This window comes from Rhinopithecus bieti, unplaced genomic scaffold, assembly GCF_001698545.2.
Source record: "Rhinopithecus bieti isolate Rb0 unplaced genomic scaffold, ASM169854v2 scaffold_50384, whole genome shotgun sequence".
Classification (NCBI taxonomy): Eukaryota; Metazoa; Chordata; class Mammalia; order Primates; family Cercopithecidae; genus Rhinopithecus; species Rhinopithecus bieti.
This window is the reverse complement of record NW_016820218.1, coordinates 797,679-819,720: the sequence shown is the minus strand read 5'-3', so window position 1 is coordinate 819,720 and position 22,042 is coordinate 797,679. Positions and strand designations below refer to the sequence as shown.

Sequence of the window (22,042 nt, the reverse complement as noted above, 5' to 3'; positions counted from 1 at the left end):
CATAAGCACCATAACAAAGGTATGAATAAAGAGCTAAGGAAAGACACACACAAAAGCAACAAATTCTTCCTGGGAAAGTGACAGAACACAAAAGAGAAATGATATTTAAGATGGGCTTTTCAGGATATGCAGGGGTTTGCAAAGTAGACAGGGAATGGCAGCCCACCTCAAGCCATAGGAAGAGTTTAAAGTCTGCCAGTACACGATCTTAATGGACAGTCCAGTGTGTCAAGATGGCAGCACCTTTTCTGCCTATGGGAGGAGTGCTCAGGCAGAAAAGACAGGGCTAAGTTATAAAAGGCCTCATGGCAAAGAGGACTGTGGAGGTAACTAAAGGCAATAGGGCTCTTCTATGAAGATGTGTGTCCAGATAAGATCTGTGTGAGGAACATAATTCCAAAGGAACTGTGGAGCCCTTCGTGAGTTTAGTAGGCTTTACTGAAAATTTGGGAACCTGCTGGGGAGGAGCTGCATCATTCTATGCACCATCCATTCTCATGGTATGGCTGTCTCATCTCTTTCCCCTCCCTACCTGGAATCCTCAGCCTTGGGAAATTCCAGATTCTTTTCCATCTATTATGCAGAGCAGCTTCTCCACTTCCCAAGCCTTGGTCCCAGACAACACTCAAGCCTATAAGGGGCTCACTTCTATGTTTAATTATCAAAGCACTTTTCTAAATAAAGGCAGTTATTTTGCTGAGATAAATTCTGGTCTTGACTGTTAAAGATAATATAAATTTCTTTATCCCACGACACATATGAGTCATCTATAGTATCAGCCACATTCTAAATATTTTATACATAATGAAAATTATCTGTGAAGCATAATTATGCTTGAGAAATACAAGGCAGCATTCATTTCAGTATTTCAATATCCAAGGTAAAATAACCACAGGACGCTTCATTAAACTTGTTTTAAAAAAGGTTTATTTGTTACAAAATGTTAAATACTAAAGCTAAAAACATATAAATTCAGGTCAGGCTATATTAAAATACACACATACCCTTCTTTGCAAAATTATTAAAAGTTGAATTAAACAGATGCTTTAAATAAAATAAAGTATTCTTTGAGGACATTTTTGTCAGATTAACTATAACAGTGTAGTGTAGTTTTTAAAATTGCAGTTGAAAAGTTTAGCTGTCTTGGAAGTCAAATTTATCCAATTGTTCAGACTTCTGTTACTACTCAATATGAAGCCACCATGCTGGCTTGGACGGGATTAATTTTATTCGTGTTATAGAGAGTTTTATATTACAAATCTAGTCTCCTATAATATGAACAGTGAGCAGTCAGAAATACACAAAGGGTTAAATAGGGTAAAGACTCTGGCCAAGAAAGGAAAGGAAAGTTCTACCACAGAGTGTCTTCTCTAATTAAAATGCCTGGGAAATACATGGAAGCAGAAACCAGCACAAAGCACATACCCATCTAGAAATAATCTTTCAGTTAAAAAACAGCTCTCAAAACCAGCACTCATTTCTCTAAGATATAAGTATTTTACAATTTCTTGTTATATTGAGTTAAATGTACTGACGAGTCTATATGCAAATGGGTTTAAACACTAATTTGATTTCTCTTCTGACTAGCTCTGGAGAGCCATGACATCTGGGTGTTGGTGTCACTTACACAGGTGGTAAAGAACTTTCATAACAAAACTACATGCTCCGCACCAACTGGGCACCAGCTTCCAAACCCAACTCCACTTCAGGTCAAACAACCTTAAGGAACTACCTATAGTCTAGTTAAACGTTAAATAGTATTTTCAAAATGCCTTTTTTTGCTTTGCAACTTATATTTTTCAATTTCCTAGATTAAAAGTTACTGAGTTTGAACTTTAAATGCCGTAATTTATATAGGTGAGAATATGCTCATGAAAAACAAAAGGCTATTACTGCATTTTAAAAGTCTTAAATGTGAATGAATTTCGAGAAATCTACCACAGTATCTATTTTTTACAATGCTAATCCTTGTCAAATGGGATTTGCCGGTGGTTGATTAACTCAAGTGATTAAAATACAAAAGACATAAAATCAATTTCAGTAATCTTCATTGATACACCCTCATTAAAATCTGCCCAATTAAAATGTTTCCTGGAATATATCTATAGGGAATTTTTAATATTTCACTTTGGTTTTTTTTTTTTTTTGAGATGGAGTTTCGCTCATCATCCAGGTTGGAGTGCAGTGGTACGATCTCAGCTCACTACAACATCCACCTCCCGGATTCAAGCGATTTTCCTGCCTCAGCTTTCTGAGTAGCTGGGATTACAGGTGTGTGCCACCACACCTGCCTAATTTTGTATTTTTAGTAGAGACAGGGTTTCACTGTGTTGGCCAGGCTGCTTTTGAACTCCTGACCTCAAGTTATCCACCTGCCTCAGACTCCCAAAATGCTGTTATTACAGGCCTGAGCCACCATGCCTGGCCTAATGTTTCACTTTGGCAGTGTTGGTATACACACAGGGGCTAACGGTATGGGGTCCCAACAATATACTATAAAACCATTTAGTCAAAATTCTTAAAAGTTGGAAAAACTGTGTGTATTCTAAAGTCACTGGAAATCAAAAGAAAAACATATTCCAGTACTGACTTACAGATTAAAATGATGCTGACAATAGACAGTAATCTGTTTTTCCATCTCTAGGTTTGTGAGTTTCTGATATAATTATTTCTCTACACATGTGATATGAAAGAAAGAAACTATCATTCTGTCCTCTATCCCAGTCCATTCTCCCTCTATGTAACAAGCCTTTGACTTATATCCTTTCTTTGAACTTGCTGTGTAATCTTAGAGGACAACATTCATGCTACTCTTTGTCAAATAATCTTGCAGTCCTTGAGAAGAATTCAAAGAATTTAAGCCACTGATGTCCTAATCTTGGTAAATAACACTAAAAAAAATTCTTGAGCCAACTTCGGTAGCAAATTCTCTACAGAGCATCTTTCTCTGAGAGCATCTTTCTCTGAGAGCATCTTTATACATGTGTATTAAAGTTAGCCTGGTTAGTCACTCTTACCAACCTCCTAGTCTTACAGAATGATCAAGAAAGTATTTGTTCATCTGTGATAGAGCAAGAACTGTGACTGTTTAAAGCGAAGACAACACAACACATTTCTCCCTTGCCAGTCAAGGTGGCAGTGGAGGCCCTGGGTGGTTCAGACCTTCCCAAAGGCGGGAATTTTCGCTATGTTCTCTTTCCTCCGGTGAGCCTCATTGTCTTCCCTTTATAGCAGTGCCTCTTTTCTGCTCAGAGAAAGCTGTTTGAGCAAGAAAACATAGGATATTTCCTGCCAGGAAATAGACATAATTTTGAGGGCTCAGCACAAAATGAAATCATGGGGCCCTTCTTCAAACATCATTAAGAATTTCCGCTATAGCAGAGCCTTGAACCAAGTGCGGGGTCCTTCTAAGTGTGGGCCCTGTGCTGCTACACAAGTTACATGCTAAGAAAGCCAGCCCTGCCTAGGTTCCCTGCCTACTCAGATTGCCAAAAGGAGACAAAGTGGCTCAATTGGGTTGTCCAGGTGAAAAGCAGAAATTTTTTTATGATGATTCAAACACTCACCAATTGGGAACCAAGTGGCATTTCACTTTCCAAGGGGCAAGTAAATTACTATTCCTAAAATCTCATGTTGGACTGATTGGTTTTCCTCCAGATTTCTCATCATACAAATAGTTAATGCTGGGTCTTTAAATGCCCCTTATTTTAATACAGCAATTAATCAGACATGATAAAATGTCTGTATTAATCCTATATAAATATATATTTTTTTAAATTTAAGCACTTCTTAACTGAGAGGGGTCTAAATATCACTAAAGCAACAGGACATCTTTAAGGGAAAACATAGCTGCAAAACAGCTTTGCATTCTAGAGTGAAAGCCTTAGTTTTAGCCTATGGTATATTTTGTTCCCTTTTTAAGACCACAATGGTAGTTTTTTTTCAAAGAGAACTGATAAACATATTAAGCTATATGGTAATTTTTCTAACACCCACATTGGTTTCAGTCAGAAGAATTTTTACTGGAACCTGGAAGTATCCCATTCTTCATAATAATAAAAAAGAAATGTAGTATATAAAAGCTCCAGGTTACATTACTAAGCAACGACATTTCCGGGAGTGAATATACTTCCTGTATTCCGCAAGCTGCTTCAAGTACATATTCGACGGCCATCTGTGCTTTTCAACAAAACTGCGTTCTTCCACTGAAGTGTTAAGAAAAAGAATGTTAATTGAATGTTTTATTGTGGATCAATTAAGATATCAGCTATTGATTTCCTCTTTAATAGATGAGATTCAAGCTCTGTGATATATCTCCTACCATTCTCGCAAGGTTTACTACCAAACAATTTACTACCATTTTGGTTAAATTAGTATCAGGATTTAAGTTATGATGTGACTTACAATTATATACATTTTGTCCACTACTTTGAGTAGTATTTGATTATTTTCCTTTTCTTTTTTTTTTTATTTTTTTTGAGATGGAGTCTCCCTGTGTCATCCAGGCTGGAGTGCAATGGCACAATCTCAGCTCACTGCAACCTCTGCCTCCATGTTTCAAGCAATTATCCCACCTCAGCCTCCGAGTAGCTGGGACTACAGGTGTGTGTCACCACGCCCAGCTAATATTTTGTATTTTTAGTAGAGATGGGGTTTCACCTTGTTGGCCAGGATGGTAGATCTCCTGACCTCGTGATCTGCCCGCCTCAGCCTCCCAAAGTGCTGGGATTACAGGCGTAAGCCACCATATGCCTGGCTTCCTTTTCTTTTTCAATAAAATGTTTGTTTTTCCTGGATATGATAGATTTTTTTTTTCAATTTATAATACTTAGTTTTCTTTGTAGCTAACTTAGTCTTCCAAAATCCTTCAACTCCTCTCAGTTGTGCTTCCCACCCAGCCAGTCATCAGATAAGCTGTTCTTTCCTGTTGTTCTTTCCTGATGACCCAGCCAGTCATCAGATAAGCTGTTCTTTCCTGCCCTGCCTGCTTTCTGGACCTGCTTCCTGCCTTGGGATTGGATCCCTCCATTCTTGAATGGAGGGTCCTTCGCTTTGTTCATTCTCTAGTTTTGGTGAAGCACAACTGTCAGAGGCATTTGAACCAGAGCAACTGCATCTTGAATAGGGGCTGGGGACAATAAGGCTGAAACCTACTGGGCTGCATTCCCAGACAGTTAGGCATTCCAGGTTACAGAATGAGATAAGAGATCGACACAAGATACAGATCATAAAGACTTTGCTGGAGATCAGGCACGATGGCTCATGTCTGTAATCCCACCACTTTGGGAGGCCGAGGTGGGCAGATTATTTGAGGTCAGGAGTTCAAGACCAGCCTGGCCAACATGGCAAAACCCCGTCTCTACCAAAAAAAAAAAAATTAGCTGGGTGTGGTGGCGCACGCCTATAATCCCAGCTACTGAGGAGGATGAGGCAGGAGAATCGCTTGATTCTCCATCTACTGTTTAACCTCATCTATTATAATTCAGATTAATAAGGTCTGGATTCAGACTGTAGAACAAACTAGCTGCTTAGCTCTAAGTTTCAATAGCAAGCAAAGGTGACATGAGGCTACTCCCTCAGTAAATATCAAAAACCAGAGAAAAGTTATTACAGATGAGCTCTGGCAGCCAGCAAAACAAAACAAAACAAAACAAACAATGCCATAACACATAACACATAATATTGAGCTAAATTAAACTGTGAGAAAAATGAATCCATAAATGCCAAGGGTAACATATTCCTGTGCACTGCTGTTTGTGTTCATGAGTCCAGTATATAAAAACCTAATACTTAATGACGTTTTAACTGGGTTCTGAGGTCTCTGTGCCTGTACTGACATCTTTTCCAGTCTCACTTTTTGATTTCTAAACACATCTAAAAATGAAAAATTCTCAGTCAACAGAATTCCAATAATAATTTGAGAACTTTTGAAACTGAAGATGGGCAGTTCTATAAGGAAGCCGTAGAGTGACTGTGACAAGAACCTTTCCCAACTTCAAGTCCCTGTGTGCAGCAGGCCAGGTGTAAAGCACTGGAGAGAAGTGACTGTGACCCTCTGGAGAGGGCATACTCCTTTAGGTGGGCCGCCAGTGCCAAGCCACATGTTGCCACTAGGAAGATGGGCCTGGGGTAGCCAGATCTTCCAATTTTTCAAAAGAAGCCATAAATATGGTATTTTTAAATACCAGCAGTATATGTTTTTAACTGTGGGGTCCAAATAAAACACGCTGGCAGGCTACACCTAAACCACAGACGGCCAGTGAGTAACTATTGATTTAGACAATTAAATTCTCCCTTATCCAAAAGGCACTTTTTTCCTCTGCCCAAGAGGATGACACCTCATAGCAGGTCCCTGGACAGGAAGAGGCACTGCAGAATGTGAGTTCTCATGATTCCCTTTTAATTCCCATCAAAGGAACAGAAGGCAACATCGACACAGCCTCTCCTCCTTAGCCTGCCACCTCACATCGCTCTGAAAGCCCTGCTTTGCACCATGCCAGATGTCATAACATACTTTATAGGCAATTGAGTAATACCATATAATGAAAATTCATAACTAAAAGGATTTATAGAGCATCTTTCTCCCAAGGTTGTAATAGTACTCCATATATACCACATATCTATACAAGATAGTAAGTAGAAAATAATTTTATTCTTCTTTTACAAATAAGAGTGATCTAAGGTAGCATAATGAAAGTGGATCCAGGACCAAAGTGCAATTCATTTAACTTTTAGCTAGCTTCTTAAATAACTATAGAAGCAGCTACTTAAAGAATACTGGACAGGGTGCGGTGGCTCACGCCTGTAATCCCAGCACTTTGGGAGGCTGAGGTGGGCGGATCACAAGGTCAGGAGATCGAGACCATCCTGGCTAACACAGTGAAACCCCGTCTCTACGAAAAATACAAAACAAAAATTAGCCGGGCATGGTGGTGGGCGCCTGTAGTCCCAGCTACTCGGGAGGCTGAGGCAGGAGAATGGCGTGAGCCCGTGAGGCAGAGCTTGCAGTGAGCTGAGATGGCGCCAGTGCACTTCAGCCTGGGCAACAGAGCAAGACTCTGTCTCCAAAAAAACAAAACACAACACAAAAAAAAAGAACTAACTGTAGCAATGTTCCTCCTACAGCAGCTATACCAAGCCTTATCTATCTTTTATGAATTGACTTTGTTTTTTCCTTGCACAAAATACCTAGCTAATTAATACCTGTTGTTTTGTTTTGATGTGATTATGCCTCTCTACTGTACTAATAGTTGACTTACGTAAGGAGGCTCCCAATAGACATATAATGTTTGCTGACTGGCTGAATACATCTCCTAAAAACTGATTGTGTGTTCCTGGGTTTCCTTTAACTGTACAACAAGTGGCTGAATAAAAACAAGAGATTTTTACTTTTTTTTTCTTTTAGAGACAGGGGTCTCGTTATGTTGCTCAGGCTGGACTCAAACTCCTGGGTTCAAGTGATCCTTCAGCCTCAGCCTCCCAAGTTGGCTGGGATTACACCAAGGTCGAATCACCATCTTGACCATATGATTTTTGTATCTTTTACCAGCAAAGTCTTTTTCAGGATGTATAATTTTAGGTAGAACTCAAGATATGAAACAGATAAAGTGGAAGTACTCTGACTGAAGAAGGGAGGGAAGAGTCCAAGAGCTGTACATTTTAGCGTTCTCTTTCCCTTTCCCTTACTCCCTCTCTCTCTTCTTCTCCTCACCCACTCCCTACCTTCTGCCCCCCACCCTAGAAATCACTTCAGTTATCTCCACGGAGATTTGTTTGTCCAGAGTGTGAAACTCCTTGAAAAGGTAATCTTTCACTTCCTTTTCTTTTTAGCTCAAATTTTCCTTGAGTCTATGCTAGAAAATAACATGAGCAAACCATTGCATCTAAACTGTCTATTCTGACAACTATTTTCATTTTTTTCCTTTTATGCAGTACTCAGTAGTTCACACTTTGCTTTTAATCTTTATAATTTACCTTAGAAAGCATATTACATGTACTCTCAGTAAGTTTCACAACATTCTTTTATATATGAAAAACTGTTATTGCAAATATAATGGACTCCCATATAGATATACTCAGTAAATACAGATATCCAGTACAATAAAGCTATATATCATATAGTTAACAAGAGTTAAATTTTTAAATCTGTACTGTCTAAACTTTGCTACTAACCTAGGTAGTTACAACTAAGATATCATTTTTCACAAGCAAATGCCACCTAAGGACACATTTTGTCACCTTATCTATTTTGGGGAAAGAAAATGTGTTTAAAAATGGATGGGAGCTATAAAATAACCATTAGAAAACTTCTTGTGTAACACAGGTTAAGCCGCTTATGTAACACAGGTGACTATAAATTGTTTCCATAATTACCACACTGCATAATTTACAACAAATTTATTACACTGACTATTCTTATTTTGCTAAAAGCACCACTTCTACAACTTATGTCTCAAATCTAAGAACAAAGAACATAAAGTTTTCTTTTCAAAACAGAAATTGGCAATCTACCTGAAAGATCCTGAAATTCAGGCTTTTGACTGAAGATGAGGTAGTTAGTAGCAATGAAATGAAGTAGCCAGGTTGAAAGGCAATCAGAGTGGTGAAACTGCAAGAAAAATGAAAAGTGAAACAACATTGCACATAATGGCCACCAGTATGATGATTAGATCAAGAGAACGGCCTGGGAGCAATCACGGAGAGCCCATATATATGTTTAATGTGCCTTTACCTGATGCAGCTTTCAGTCTACTGTGACAACAGACAGGATGAAGGAGCACTATTAACAGATAATGTTAAAAGTACATTCTTGGAAGAAGCCAAACCAACAGCGAATAACAATCTATGGCTGCCGGAGTGGCCAAACATTTTAAGCAATGCATGGCTGCATCTGTTTGAGGTTCTTGAAGATTTAATTTAAGCTTTTAATCTAAAGCCATGGACGTCACTAACTGCACCTGTATCTGTGTAGCAGCTGATGGTGAGCAATGTTGAAACAAGTTCACCTGAGGAGCAAGTCAAAACATATTTTGAGAAGGAAACACCATCGGTCGAAGGCATGGGTTTCAATGTGTAAATGTTTCTAAGAGAAAGCTGTGTCTAAATATTTGCTTTTAATGAGATGTACAGTAAACTGAGCAGGATTTCCAGCTCCATTCTCCTCATTCTGAGTTCCAACAGCTGCTAATGGAGGGAAAACTCCAAGCAAGCAGGCCACCGACATCATCACCTTGGTGTCCACGTAGTGACACTCATTGATCCATCCAACCACCAACGCAGATGACTTCCTGGCAGGCAACTTTGGTACATAAGTATAGAACTCTTTTTTTATTATTATTGTGGTACAATATGTAAAACACAAAACTTACCATTTTAATAATCCTTAAGTGTACAGTTAAGTGTCATTAATAAGTACATACACATGGTAGGGCAACCCAATACCACTATCCGTTTCCAGACCTCTTCTATCACCCCAAAATGAAACTCTGTACCATTAAACAGTTTTCTCCCTATCCCTACCAGGTCCTAGCACCCACTGTTTTACTGTCTTTGTGAATTTCACTATTCTAGGTACCTCATATAAGTGAAATTGTAAAATATTTGTTCTTTTATGATTGGCTCACTTAGGGTAATATTTTCCAAGTTTCATCCATGTTGTAGCAGATATCAAAATTTCGTTCCTTCTTAAGGCTGAATAATACCCCATTGTACATATATACCACACTTTGTTTATCTCTTCACCTGTCAATGGACATTCGGGTTGCTTCCACCTTTTGGCTAAGTATAGCTCTTCTAAGGAGATGCAAAAATATTAAGGAAGCAACAAGTAATGCTACATTGAAGAGTGATTAGTAATCTCAAACCTTAATGAAAAAAAACTCAAGGATCTGCTTTTTTTTTTTTTTTTTTAAAGCTGTATAGTGTGAGAGTATTTAAACACATATATTCACAGGTCCCTGTTATTGTCATTACATAAAATCAGAATTTTTGAACTGGAAATAACTTTATAGTTTATCTACTCCCACATAACATTTTAACAGTTTTTTCTCCCCTTATCTTTTAGCAGATGAATGTGTGCAATCTCAAGGGAACACAGTAAGACCCTTCAGCTTTTTAAAGAAGCCACCACTACTATTAGATGATTAACCCAGAGCAGATAACAAAACAGCAGGAAGTTAGGACATTGCTTTAAGGGCTGTGATTGAGAAGGAAAAGGGAGGTCACAGAAATAAACAGCTGGCCACAAAAGCATGCATAAAAATGAAGAATTTTATTTTTGACCAAGATTTAAGATACTTTTAAGATATTATAATTGTGGACTCTTTTGCCAACAGTCCACACTCAATTTTTAAATTTGTTTTTATCCCTAATATTAAATACAGGTGATCGTAAGACTTGATTATGAGAGAAATGAAGTCCAAAATGGTTAAGGAGATAGTAGGAGAAGACCTAGAGGCTTTAAATAAATTCCCTTCTATAAACAGAAGTGTTGATGAATGAATTCGTCTCAGCTTGGAGGCAAGTATTCAGCTGTCACAGATCTGGAATCTGCCCCATCATGTGGCTCCATTTTAGCAATGTGGATGGAAGATAAAAGTTGTCATTCTTTTGTAACTCTTTTGCAAAGAGTCCACAATTATAATATCTTAAATCTTATTATATTATCCAAAATATCTTAAATACAGTAGGATGGATGACACAACTGAGTGAGCTTTCTGCTTCCAGGAATGAAAGAATTGAAGAATGAGGAATTGGTAGCACATGCAGAGGTTTGGGAAGTAGATTTCAACACAGCAGTCCTAGCTAATGTATAGACCTGGCCCAGATTCATAATCTAGGGCCTCTGTAACAGGAATGGAACATGTCTCACTGTAAAAACTAGGTTTTAGAAGGATATGTGTTGATGTAAGAAAATGGGTCAAACTGAAATAAGCAACAGAATTGTTAAAAGGCATTAAAAGCCATAAGCCAAATGCAATAGAACGTAACAGCTACAAGAAGAATGTGGAGAAAATACCCATAAACTCAAAAGAAAGTACCCAGAAACTCTCAGAAATACAACTTGTAGCTTCAGGTAGCCAAATATTAATATATAGATTATAAATAAGAAGATGCATTAAAATTTTTAATATGAGAATAAATACAACTTCATAGGAATCACCAAAGTTTAAACAGATAGGGTTTAAACAGGAGTAGAGATAAGGAATCTGTATCTCAACTCTGTATTTTAAGAGTCCTCCTTGATGGAAACCTGAAGGTAAATCATGGTAGAGATCTGAGGTTAGGGGAAAAAGGACAGAGAAGTGAGAGAATACCCACACTGCTCATCTATCTAAGAAAGTATGACAGATGTTTCCTGACACACAGTACAAAACTGGCAGAGTGGTCAGAAATTTTGATTATTTGGAGAGCTACTGGGAGTCTAATTCTGCTAAAAGACAATTTCACTCCTAAAAGTCAGAGAAATAGCAAGGGAAAAGTTAACCAAATTCTGACCAACAGGGTGAACTGGCTGGTAAAGTGAAACCTCAAACTAGGAACTTCAAAGAAAACTTGGGAAGAAAACTTCTGTTATCTCGAATTCACAACTGCCAAATTAGGAACCACCAGGAAAAGAATAAAGGAAAACTGGTAAATTTAGGCTTAATCTTAGAAAATAAAAAGTCTTCAGAAACAAAATTCAAATTGAGCTGTTATCTCAGATTGTTTTAAAGTCAAGGGGAAAAGATAATCACAGAGTCAGAAACCACAGAATCAGGGAAAACAAGTCAAGAATTTCTGACAGTGCAATCAAAAATGATTCTGGTGAGGAACCAAATGTAGGGGGGCAGAGAGGAGAGGCACCTCAAGAAATCAATGGGACCACACGGGAAGTTCTCTTACACATAAACGATTTAAGAGGATACTAAAAGATAAGGAAAAATAAACTTGTGTCCAATTTTTTAACAAGTATGAACAACTTGTTAGAATAGTATGAAAATGATACATCAAAAATGAACTGAGATTGTGGAACTACTAGAAAGAATTTAAAAAACTGTAAACTAAATTTGGAGGGGAACTATTTATCATGAGATGAATGTAAATATATTACAAAGAGAGATCAGTGTTACTCAATTTTTAAATTTGTTTTTAGCCCTAATATTAAGTACAGGTGATCTTAAGACTTGATTATAAGAGAAATGAAGTCCAAAATAGTTAAGGAGATAGTAGGAGAAGACCTAAATGCTTTAAATAAATTCCCTTCTATAAACAGAAGTGTTGATGAATGAATTCATCTCAGCTTGGAGGCAAGCATTCAGCTGTCACTGATCTGGAATTTGCCCCATCATGTGGCTCCATTTTAGCAATGTAGATGGAGACAAAAGTTGTCATGCTTTTCTAACCCTGGATGTCAAAGTTGATAGGTATAGATATGTTGGATGCCAGATAGTATTTCAAGAATTACTGACACTCTGTAGTGATTAAACAAATATATTCCTGTGAAAAAAACCTAGAGGGCTCAGCTTACCACAAGTTGAGTACACAAGAGTATGCCATAACCACCGCAAGTCCTGAAACTGTCTGGGGCAGTGGATGGAATGGCAGAATGGCCAATGGTAGGATAGCCCATCTGAATAAGCTTTCTGCTTCCAGGAATGAAAGAAAGTGGGAATGAGGATTTGGCAGGTTTTTGACTGTGAGCACATCTGGGGGTTTGGGAAGTAGATTTCAACACAGTAGTCCTAGTTCATTTACAGACCTGGCTCCAATTCATAATTTAGGGTCTCTGTAACTGCAGTTACTTAAAATTAACTTAATTATGTAACCCCCGACCCCCGTTCTCTAAAATCAGTAATGATACAATTATTGAAAACAAAAGACTCTGAGCTTACAAGAGGCCCAGAAGAAGCATGTATATATACAGCAGTGATTGCTAACACAGTGAGACATGAAAACAAAAGGCATTCTGCAAGGATAAATGAGGCATACCAGTATCTCCTACATACAACTGAAACTTCAAAACATGTTCATTATGTGATGAAAAAATGAAGAAGTAAATGAGTTTAACTTAACCATTGCTATCAGTATATATGGGCCAATTCTGTCATTTTCCTTTTAGGAACCTGAAGATATGATTGTTTGGGGAAATTCAATGTAAATTATATTTCCTACCATGCCTATGTGACACAGTATAGCACCACATTCAAATGACTTTGCTAAGGGCCACTATTTAGTTAAAAAAAATCCATGTCTGGACATTTTGCCTCCTTATAAAGGGACTGCGCACAAACCCTAATGCTTCAAAATTATCTAGCCAGATAAACTGTTGGGAAGGCACTGTAGCCTCATTAGCCAAACTTCCAAACTAAGATTAGTATTAATGTATGCTTAAAAAGGAGGAATTTTAAAATAGTATAATTTAAAAAATATTTTATAAAAAATTAGGCTGTCAGATACACAGAGTCAATTACCTTGGCCTTTTTGAGCAGGTCAACTATATCAAGGTTCATGGATGCCAGTTCCCTGCTTGGCATGCTCTGCAGCTGTGTAATGATGAATAGCTCACAGATGTGCTGCAGTCTGGATACCTGGTACATCTCGGCACAGATCAGGAGACACATGGCCTGGAATATGCCAGCTGATGAGAAAAGGGACATGAGAGAAAGTGGATGATAAAACCATTTCTTTAATGACCTAAACACCACACACACACACACCCACACACCCCCCAAAAAACAACAATTAAAAAAACATGCTGGCCGTATCATCCGCCATAGAATAGAATACTTAGGAAAAGCCTCAAGGGAGTCAGCATTCTGCACTTTTACTCCATTTTATCTTTTTTTTTGTAGAGACAGGTCTCACTATGTTGCCCAGGCTGGTCTTGAACTCCTGAGCTCAAATGATCCTCCCACCTTGGCCTCCCAAAGTGCTGGGATTACATATGTGAGCCATCACACCCAGCCTATTATTCCATTTTAAAAAGAAGGCCGGGCTCAGTGGCTCACGCCTGTAATCCCAGCACTTTGGGAGGCCGAGGTGGGCAGATGATAAGGTCGAGATCAAAACCATTCTGGCCAACATGGTGAAACCCCGTCTCTACTAAAAATACAAAAGAATTAGCCAGGTGTGGTGGTGGGTTCCTGTAGTCCCAGCTACTAGGGAGGCTGAGGCAGGAGAATCACTAGAACCTGGGAGGCGAAGGTTGCAGTGAGCAGACATTGTGCCACTGTACTGCAGCCTGGGTGACAAGAAAATAAACAAAAATAAAATAAAATAAAATAAAATAAAATAATAAAGAATCCATTTAAGCCTTCATACTCAGAAGGGAAGCTATTCTTCTTCTTCTTTTTTTTTTTAAATTCTTCAGAAAAGGTGACTCTATAATTGCCCTTAAAATTAATTCCAGGACTAGATCTTTGCCATTTTCTTTTACCATTTTAGCTTTTTTTTTTTTTTTTTTGAGACGGAGTCTTGCTCTGTTGCTCAGGCTGGAGTACAGTGGCGTAATCTTGGCTCACTGCAAGCTCCGCCTCCCGGGTTCACACCACTCTCCTGCCTCAGCCTCCCGGGTAGCCCGGACTACAGGCGCTAGCCACCACACCCAGCTAATTTTTTTGTATTCTTAGTAAAGACAGGGTTTCACCATGTTAGCTAGGATGGTCTCGATCTCCTGACCTTGTGATCCACCCGCCTCGGCCTCCCAAAGTGCTGGGATTACAGGCGTGAGCCACCATACCCAGCCCATTTTAACCATTTTTAAGTATATGATTCATTGGCATGAAGCACATTCACACTACTGTGCAGTCACCACCACCACTATCTCCAGAACATATTTCTTCTTCCCAAACTGAAACTCTGTACCCATTAAACACTAACTCCCTGTTTTCCCCTTTCCCCAGTCCCTGGCAACCACCCAATTCAATACTTCCCTAGAAATCTGGTTTTTCATGTAATTCTCGTTCTTATCCCTCCTTACATTCTTACATTTCTTACATTCTTTTGTAGCTATGGAACCAAGAACACTGTGTATGGTGAATATTTAACATAGTAACATTACTTGTCTTCTGTGATCTTCCCAATGCATAGATTCCAGTATCTGGCTTAACTTTTCGATTATTCATTTTGACTCATTTTTCCCTAACACACTTTTGCCAATTTAAAAAAATCCTATCATTGTTACTGCTTTTCTCTGTAATTTTTTCTAATTAGCAAAAGGTAAAACTTAATATTAGCAGTTTCAATTACTTGAGTGAGAGGATGACTGAAAATCAGATTTTCCTATTATTTCAAATCTGGTCAATTTTAAATTTAATATACGAATTTGCCAAAATGAAATAATAAACAATAAATTTTATTTCCAAAAAGAACCAATGCTTTCACTTTTATTAGGCAAAAATAATAAGTCAGTCTTTTTTTGAGACGGAGTCTCACTCTGTCACCCAGGCTGGAGTGTGGTGGCACCATCTTGGCTCACTGCAACCACCGCCTCGCAGGTTCAGGCGATTCTCCTGCCTTTGCCTCCCGTGTAGCTGGGATTACAGGCACACGTCACGACACCCAGCTAATTTTTGTATTTTTAGTAGAGACGGGGTTTCACCATGTTGGTCACGCTGTTCTTGAACTCCTGACTTCAGGTGATCTGCTCGTCTCAGCCTTCCAAAGTGCTGGGATTACAGGCATGAGCCACTGCACCTGGCGATAAGTCAGTCTTTAACACTGACAGAAACAACTGCAACTGGCTCCAAAATACAGCAAGCTGCAAGACCAGAATTAATTTAACCAAAACAAATAAATTCGCTTCTTTTTGAACTTCTAAAATCTTTCACTAGAGGGCTCATGACTTGTTTAAAACTTATTTCAATACCTAATGTAAGAAACCTTTCCATTCTAAAAATTAAAGCAGTGAATCTGAAGAGAAGTCTGGCCTGAAATGTGTGTTTGCTTTTTATTTTTATTAGGGTGCTTGACCAGATTCTCTAATCAAGGTCTCAAGCTCCAGAACTGAGCTCCACGGGGACGAATCTAGCTGTGCTTGTGATGGGAGCCATCTGGTGGCCAAAGGCTGAAGACCACTCACAGAGGGCTTCCCTGCCAGCATCCCAAGCAAGGCTCTAGGCCTGTAGAAAAAATTTTGCTATTTCTTCAAGCGCCTCCAGCTAGAAGAACCCTGCTGGATCTGTTCCAACCTAGAGCTGCCACAGATGTTTGGTTCCTGGTCAAAGATAGTCCTTGGTCAGTGAATTTGTAAATGAATCCTATAGTCCACTGGGCATTCTAAACATCTCAAGACAAGTTTTCAGAGAAGTCAGTTTGAGGAGTTTCTGACTTTAGCAGAAGTCAGAAGGAGGCCTTTACAAATCCCACATCCTCTGGGCCAAAAAGAAGACCAAAAAAAGTCTCAGAATATTGAAAGTCCTTAAAAGTGACCCAATCAGAAGTCACAGCCATCAAAGCAGTTGCACAACCCTCCTCTTCTTGTGGACGAGACAGCGCTTCAAGTAACAATGTGCCCCAATCTCTAGAATTAGAGTAGCCATGGGTACCAAAAGACACCTTCATTTCTGGGTGCCTACAGTGATCCCCACGCTGTAGGTGCTGGCTGGGACATGTGAACTTGTGCCAGCATTGGAGATCCATAAAAGGCACCCAATTACTGCACCTCCACTTGAACTGAATGAAAATTCGTTGTTGTTCCAGCACCACCTCTAACTGCTTAGTACATTCCACGATGTCAACTAATAAATCTTAAATGAAAATAGATTTCGCAGAATGCAATTTAACAAAATGGGTGGCAAGAAACAATTATGAGATACTATCAACATTTGTATTGCTAACCTGGGCAGCAGGAGTCTGTGTACAGGTATTCTAAAAACGACAAGAAAGTCTCTTTGGAAACACCATAAACGGGTATCAGGACACTCTTTGCTTCCATGTAATTACCATTAAACATGGCTGCCATCACTTCACAACGGGCCACCAGGATGGCCCTGTGGGCTGGCACTGTCGTACCTGAAAGGTTCAAAAGGGAAACAAGAAACAACTGAGATAAACCCGCAGGGTTATTCCAGCAATTTTCCTTCTAATTAGACTACTACATTAGGGACAGCTAGGCTGATATGCAGAATCTAAATTTGGGAGTGATAACTACCATTAATCCAGAAACTTCTTAATTTTAAAGGTAGCAATAAAGAAAGTTCAGATGTTGACCTTGAAACCAACAATTTACAAGTCAGACAACTATTTGTCACTTGTTTTGTATTTCCAGAAATAGAAACACTGAAATGAAATATTTTGCTTCATATTTTTATAATGAAACATCAATCCTTTCCAATTGGCTTGAAATACTAATAATACTACCCGTGCCCATGTGCTTCACAAGAAAACAACCCCATTACCCTTCTGGGCCTGACTCACAGAACCGTCTTGGCCATGCTTCCCCTTATCTGAAACGGGAAACTGTAAGAAGTAAACCATAAGCAGTCCATACACCACAGTAGGAATAGCAAGAGGATCTCTCGTGGAGCTGAGGACAGCATTTCAGACTTAATGAAAATCTGGAAGAGGATGACCTTAATCCCTGCAGTCTCCCCAGCACACTACTTCCCCAGGCAACCATTCTGTCTCACAGGAACAATGCCTGCTGCTGGCAGAGCCAGCGCTACGTTGAATTTTGAGGGCCCTCTCAGCCCATATTGCTCACTGAACACACTGAACTGAACTGACACTCTAGGAAAATCTTGCTAGGCTTTCTAGCTACTGCTGCACCACACAAAGGCAGCGCTGGATAGGGCCACAGGTGGCCAGTGCTCTCCACTTCCACCACCTTAGGAAACCACGAGTACACACTGCCAGTCTTCAGTTCAGCCTGGATCACTTCAACAGATTATTACTGAGCATCAGCATGTGCCAATCATTGCATTTGGAACTGAAGATACAAAGAGGAGGAAGACAAAGCTACCTCTGCTTTGGAGCAGTTTTTACTTTCGTGGAAGACACCACAGCCAGTGTGGGTGACAAAGCTGTCGCATTCCAGAAAGTAACTCTCCAACCAAACCAAACCACTCAGCCCTTCCCAAGAGTTTACCTACATATCTCTAAAATCTAGTACTTATCAGGGTTATATAGTCTTCTCTAAAGCATTTACAATTATTGGGTTCTTCATCCCTTTTAAATCCAAGCAAACCATCTCCTGACTCACGAAAGAAGAAAAAGAGTTACATCTAAGCCCAGCGGCTTTTTCCAAAGCCAATAATCACTCAGGATCTACAAGCAACACCTGGCACTGCCAGCTTTGAGTCTACTGCTTGGCACTGCGATTTGTACAGCTACAACTACCCGAGGAGCAGGGAAGTAACTTGTGAAGCCCTCCCACCCAGTCAACACTCACCTCCCGGCAGGCACACTCCCCTCCTCGCCTCACTGTGACAGTGTCCCTCCACCGGGAAGGACCAGTTTCCATAATTAAAGCATGTTGGCTATATCTGTATGCAGCAGTTAATAAAGAATACAAACAGGTAATGCCATTTGACTTGTAATTGTAAGGTTTTAAAATGTTAAAGATAAATAGGGCACTATTTTTTTAATAATTAGAAGCCTGACTTCAATAAAGTGGATGATCTATAACTTGGGGTAAGCACAGGGATTTAAGATCTACCAAAAAATACCAAGTAGATAGTTGATGGGGGTAGAATTTGATAAGTAACCTTGAAATTTTAACAGAAATTTTCTGTTGATAATGTGGTTATAACAGAGTTGCAAAACCCAGCAACAAAACACTCAGTACAGTTAGTCTCTGAATCCATGGGTTCCACATCCACAGACTGAACCAACAGAGAGTGAAAAATATTCAGAAAAAAACCCTGCAACTGTATTGAACATACACAAAATTTTAAAAAAATTGTCATTATTCCCTAAACAATACACTCTAACAACTATTTATATAACATTTACATTGTGTTAGATATTATAAGTAATCTAGAGATGATTTTAAGTATGCAAGAGGATATGCATAGGTTACATGTAAATACTAAGCCATTTAATATCATGAATTTGAGCATAGCAGATCTGGGTGTCTGCAGGAGGTCCTTGCAACCAATCCCCCATGGACATTAAGGAACAACTGTACCTTTTTTTTTTCTTTGAGACAGAGTCTTGCTTTGTTGTCCAGGCTAGAGTACAGTAGCACAATCTCTCACCACAACCTCCGCCTCCCTGGTTCAAATGATTCTCATGCCTCAGCCTCCCGAGTAGCTGAGATTACAGGCCTGCGTTACTATGCCTGGCTAATTTTTTTTTGTATTTTCACTAGAGACAGGGTTTTGCTGTGGTGGCCAGGCTGGTCTTGAACTCCTGGCTTCAAGTGATGCGCCCACTTCAGCCTCTCAAAGTGCTGGCATTACCTGCGTGAGCCCCTGCACCTGGCTGACAACTGTACCTTAAAGCATTTTTAAGCCTATTTCAATATTGGAATTTAGTTTGGAAAACGATTACACTTCCTGTTAAGAAAACATCAACTTCAGTTTTTCACCTCTTCAAACTACTGTTTTGATGTTATAAATTGTTCTGTTGTGAAACTGTAATACACTACCTTAGTATGGTTAGCTCTTTCAACACTGTATATAAAAATATGCTGAAGGAACATAATGCAGTTTACGTACTAATTGGCAATAGGATACAGGTAAAGAAATTACTTAAGTAAATGGAAGACAGCATTTTCTAGTTAAAGGATAATCATGTTCCTTTAACCTGTCAAGGCCAAACTATCTTCTCTTTATAGTATTCATTTGATGTTACAGTTTTAAGAATTTTTTTCTAAGGAAAAGAACTACAAGAGTGAAATAAAAGTGAAAAGCTCAAGTTTTCTAGTCACTTTACAGAGATTATCAAGAATCTTTGTTTCCACTGTTTACTAAAATAAAATACTACATTTGTCACACTTTCTTCATACTACTTTCCAGGTTTCAAAAGTGAAATTTTTAGAACTGTTTTTGGTTTCATTGCTAAAAAAGGATACCTATCTAGCTCAAGGGAGATTCAGAATATATACTAGCTAAGTAAATGGGGAAGGAATGTAAATTTCTAAAGAACTCTTCATGTGACAGACTCATGTCAAAAGGACATCCGTACCTCTAAATATTTACCAATACTGACTTTAGAACTGTTAGAGTAACTGTTTTGTTTTTTTTTTTTTTTTTTTTTTCACACGCCAAAACAACAAATTGGGAGTGGCAAAGAAAATATATATATATTTGATGATCACCTATTAGAGGGATGGTATCCCATTTTCTATGGTAGGCTAATTTCAGCCAGTTTTCGGTGAAGGCCTGGGACACTTTAAAAGAAAGACTGGCTGCGGAACGTGGGTTCAGCAGGAAAAAGTACAGCGATCCACCAGTACTAAACTAGCTGCCATTGCAGGTGAAGGGGAGTGGAGTCTGCAGGTGAGGCCTCTGCTTGTCCTTTGTATGCGCTATCTCAACCCCCATGACCACGCCACAAGGTAGAAATTAGTATCCCTATTTTATAGGCAAAAAAAAAAAAAAAAAAAAAAAAAAAAAAAATGCAGAAATGTAAAGTAACATAGTCAAACCTACATAGTAAGTATGCATCCAAGCAAAGATCTTAACCAGGTGTTTCTGACCCATGGCACTACCAACACTTCATCAAGGTGCCTCAGTATGTCAGTTCTGGTCTAAATTGTTCCATAGATTCCATTCTCATTTAGTTTTCCTTAAACCTCTCATGAGGTTAATATTCATGCTCAAAACTGGAGTAAAGAAGCCAAAGACTTAGTACGTGTGACTTCAGATTTATTATTATTGTGTGAAATAATTACAAAATATAATTATAAAATAAATTACATTTTTAAAAAATTTTACTTTTTGAGACAGAGTCTCACTGTCTTCTGGCTAGAGTACAGTGGTGTGACCTTAGCTCACAGCTTCCTCTGCTTCCCAGGTTCAAGCAATTCTTGTGCCTCAGCCTTCCGGGTAGCTGGGATTATAGGCATGTGCTGCCTTGCCCAGCTGATTTTTGTATTTTTAGTAGAGATGGGGTTTCACCACGTTGGCCAGGCTGGTCTTGAACTCCCGACCTCAGGTGATCCGCCCACCTTGGCCTCCAAAAGCGCTGGGATTACAGCCATGAGTCATCATGACCAGCCAAAACATTACATTTAAATGGATATTCATCTAATTTTTAAATTATTATTCCAATTACTTCACATAAATTTGTATTGATATCAAAGTTACATTCCAGTGTGAATTATTTCACAACTATGAATCTTTTAAAGTGTGTATTTTGCATCATAAATATTTTAAGTAAAGTATATAGCAAAAAAAAATTGTAAATTTATCTGAAGACTGCACTGTAACTTAAAAAAAAGTTTATAATTAAGATTTGACACTGGTTACCGAATCCTTACTTTCAGGGTCTGTCTTAAGTTTGACATAAATAAATTTAAAATATAAAAATATTTTCCTTCCCGACTTTTTTTTTGGTTTGGTGTAAAACATTTGAATTACACATCACTGATAAAGTTAGAAGTACTTTCACACTTCCAATTGCTATTCCTATTTATAGCCCCCAAAATTAGACATTCATTTTTCAGAGTGACATTAAAATTTAGCTGTCTGTTAATAATTTAACTACAATTCAAAACCATAGAGCCCAAAGGCTGTCACACTGAGAGGCATTAACATGATCTAAAAAGCAAACCTTCATGCCTGGCATAGGTTGAGTATCCCTTATCTGAAATGCTTGGGACCAGAGATGTTTCAACGCTTCCATTTTATTTTAGATTTTGGAAAATTTGATAAATATATATATATATGTGGATATATATATGTGTGTGTATATATATTATTAAGAATGTTTAATAGTACATATATATACACACACATTCTTAATAGTTTAGCATTTCTAATCTCCTTAATAGTTTAGCATCTCTAATCCAAAAATCCAAAATCCAAAATGCTCCAATGAGCATTTTCTTTGAGCACACATCAGCACTCAAAAAATCTTGGATTTTAGGATATTTTGTATATTAGGGTTTTAGATT

General features: G+C 38.5%; 1 protein-coding gene across 3 annotated transcripts in view; it reads right to left on the bottom strand.

Annotated features, from left to right (window-relative positions):
- Positions 1-904: 904 nt before the first annotated feature.
- The window catches only part of RHOBTB3 (Rho related BTB domain containing 3), a 77,855-nt gene continuing 56,717 nt past the window's right edge, over positions 905-22,042 (bottom strand). The window contains exons 9-12 of one of the 3 annotated variants that reach the window (XM_017859663.1): positions 16,819-16,992; positions 13,452-13,618; positions 8,512-8,608; positions 905-4,205 (exon numbers count right to left, since the gene is read on the bottom strand). In XM_017859663.1, the coding sequence (XP_017715152.1) occupies positions 4,090-4,205; positions 8,512-8,608; positions 13,452-13,618; positions 16,819-16,992 (554 nt within the window). In that variant the 3' untranslated portion in view covers positions 905-4,089. The remainder of the gene's footprint in view (positions 4,206-8,511; positions 8,609-13,451; positions 13,619-16,818; positions 16,993-22,042) is intronic. The other 2 variants (XM_017859664.1, XM_017859665.1) reach the window with 2 other exon arrangements.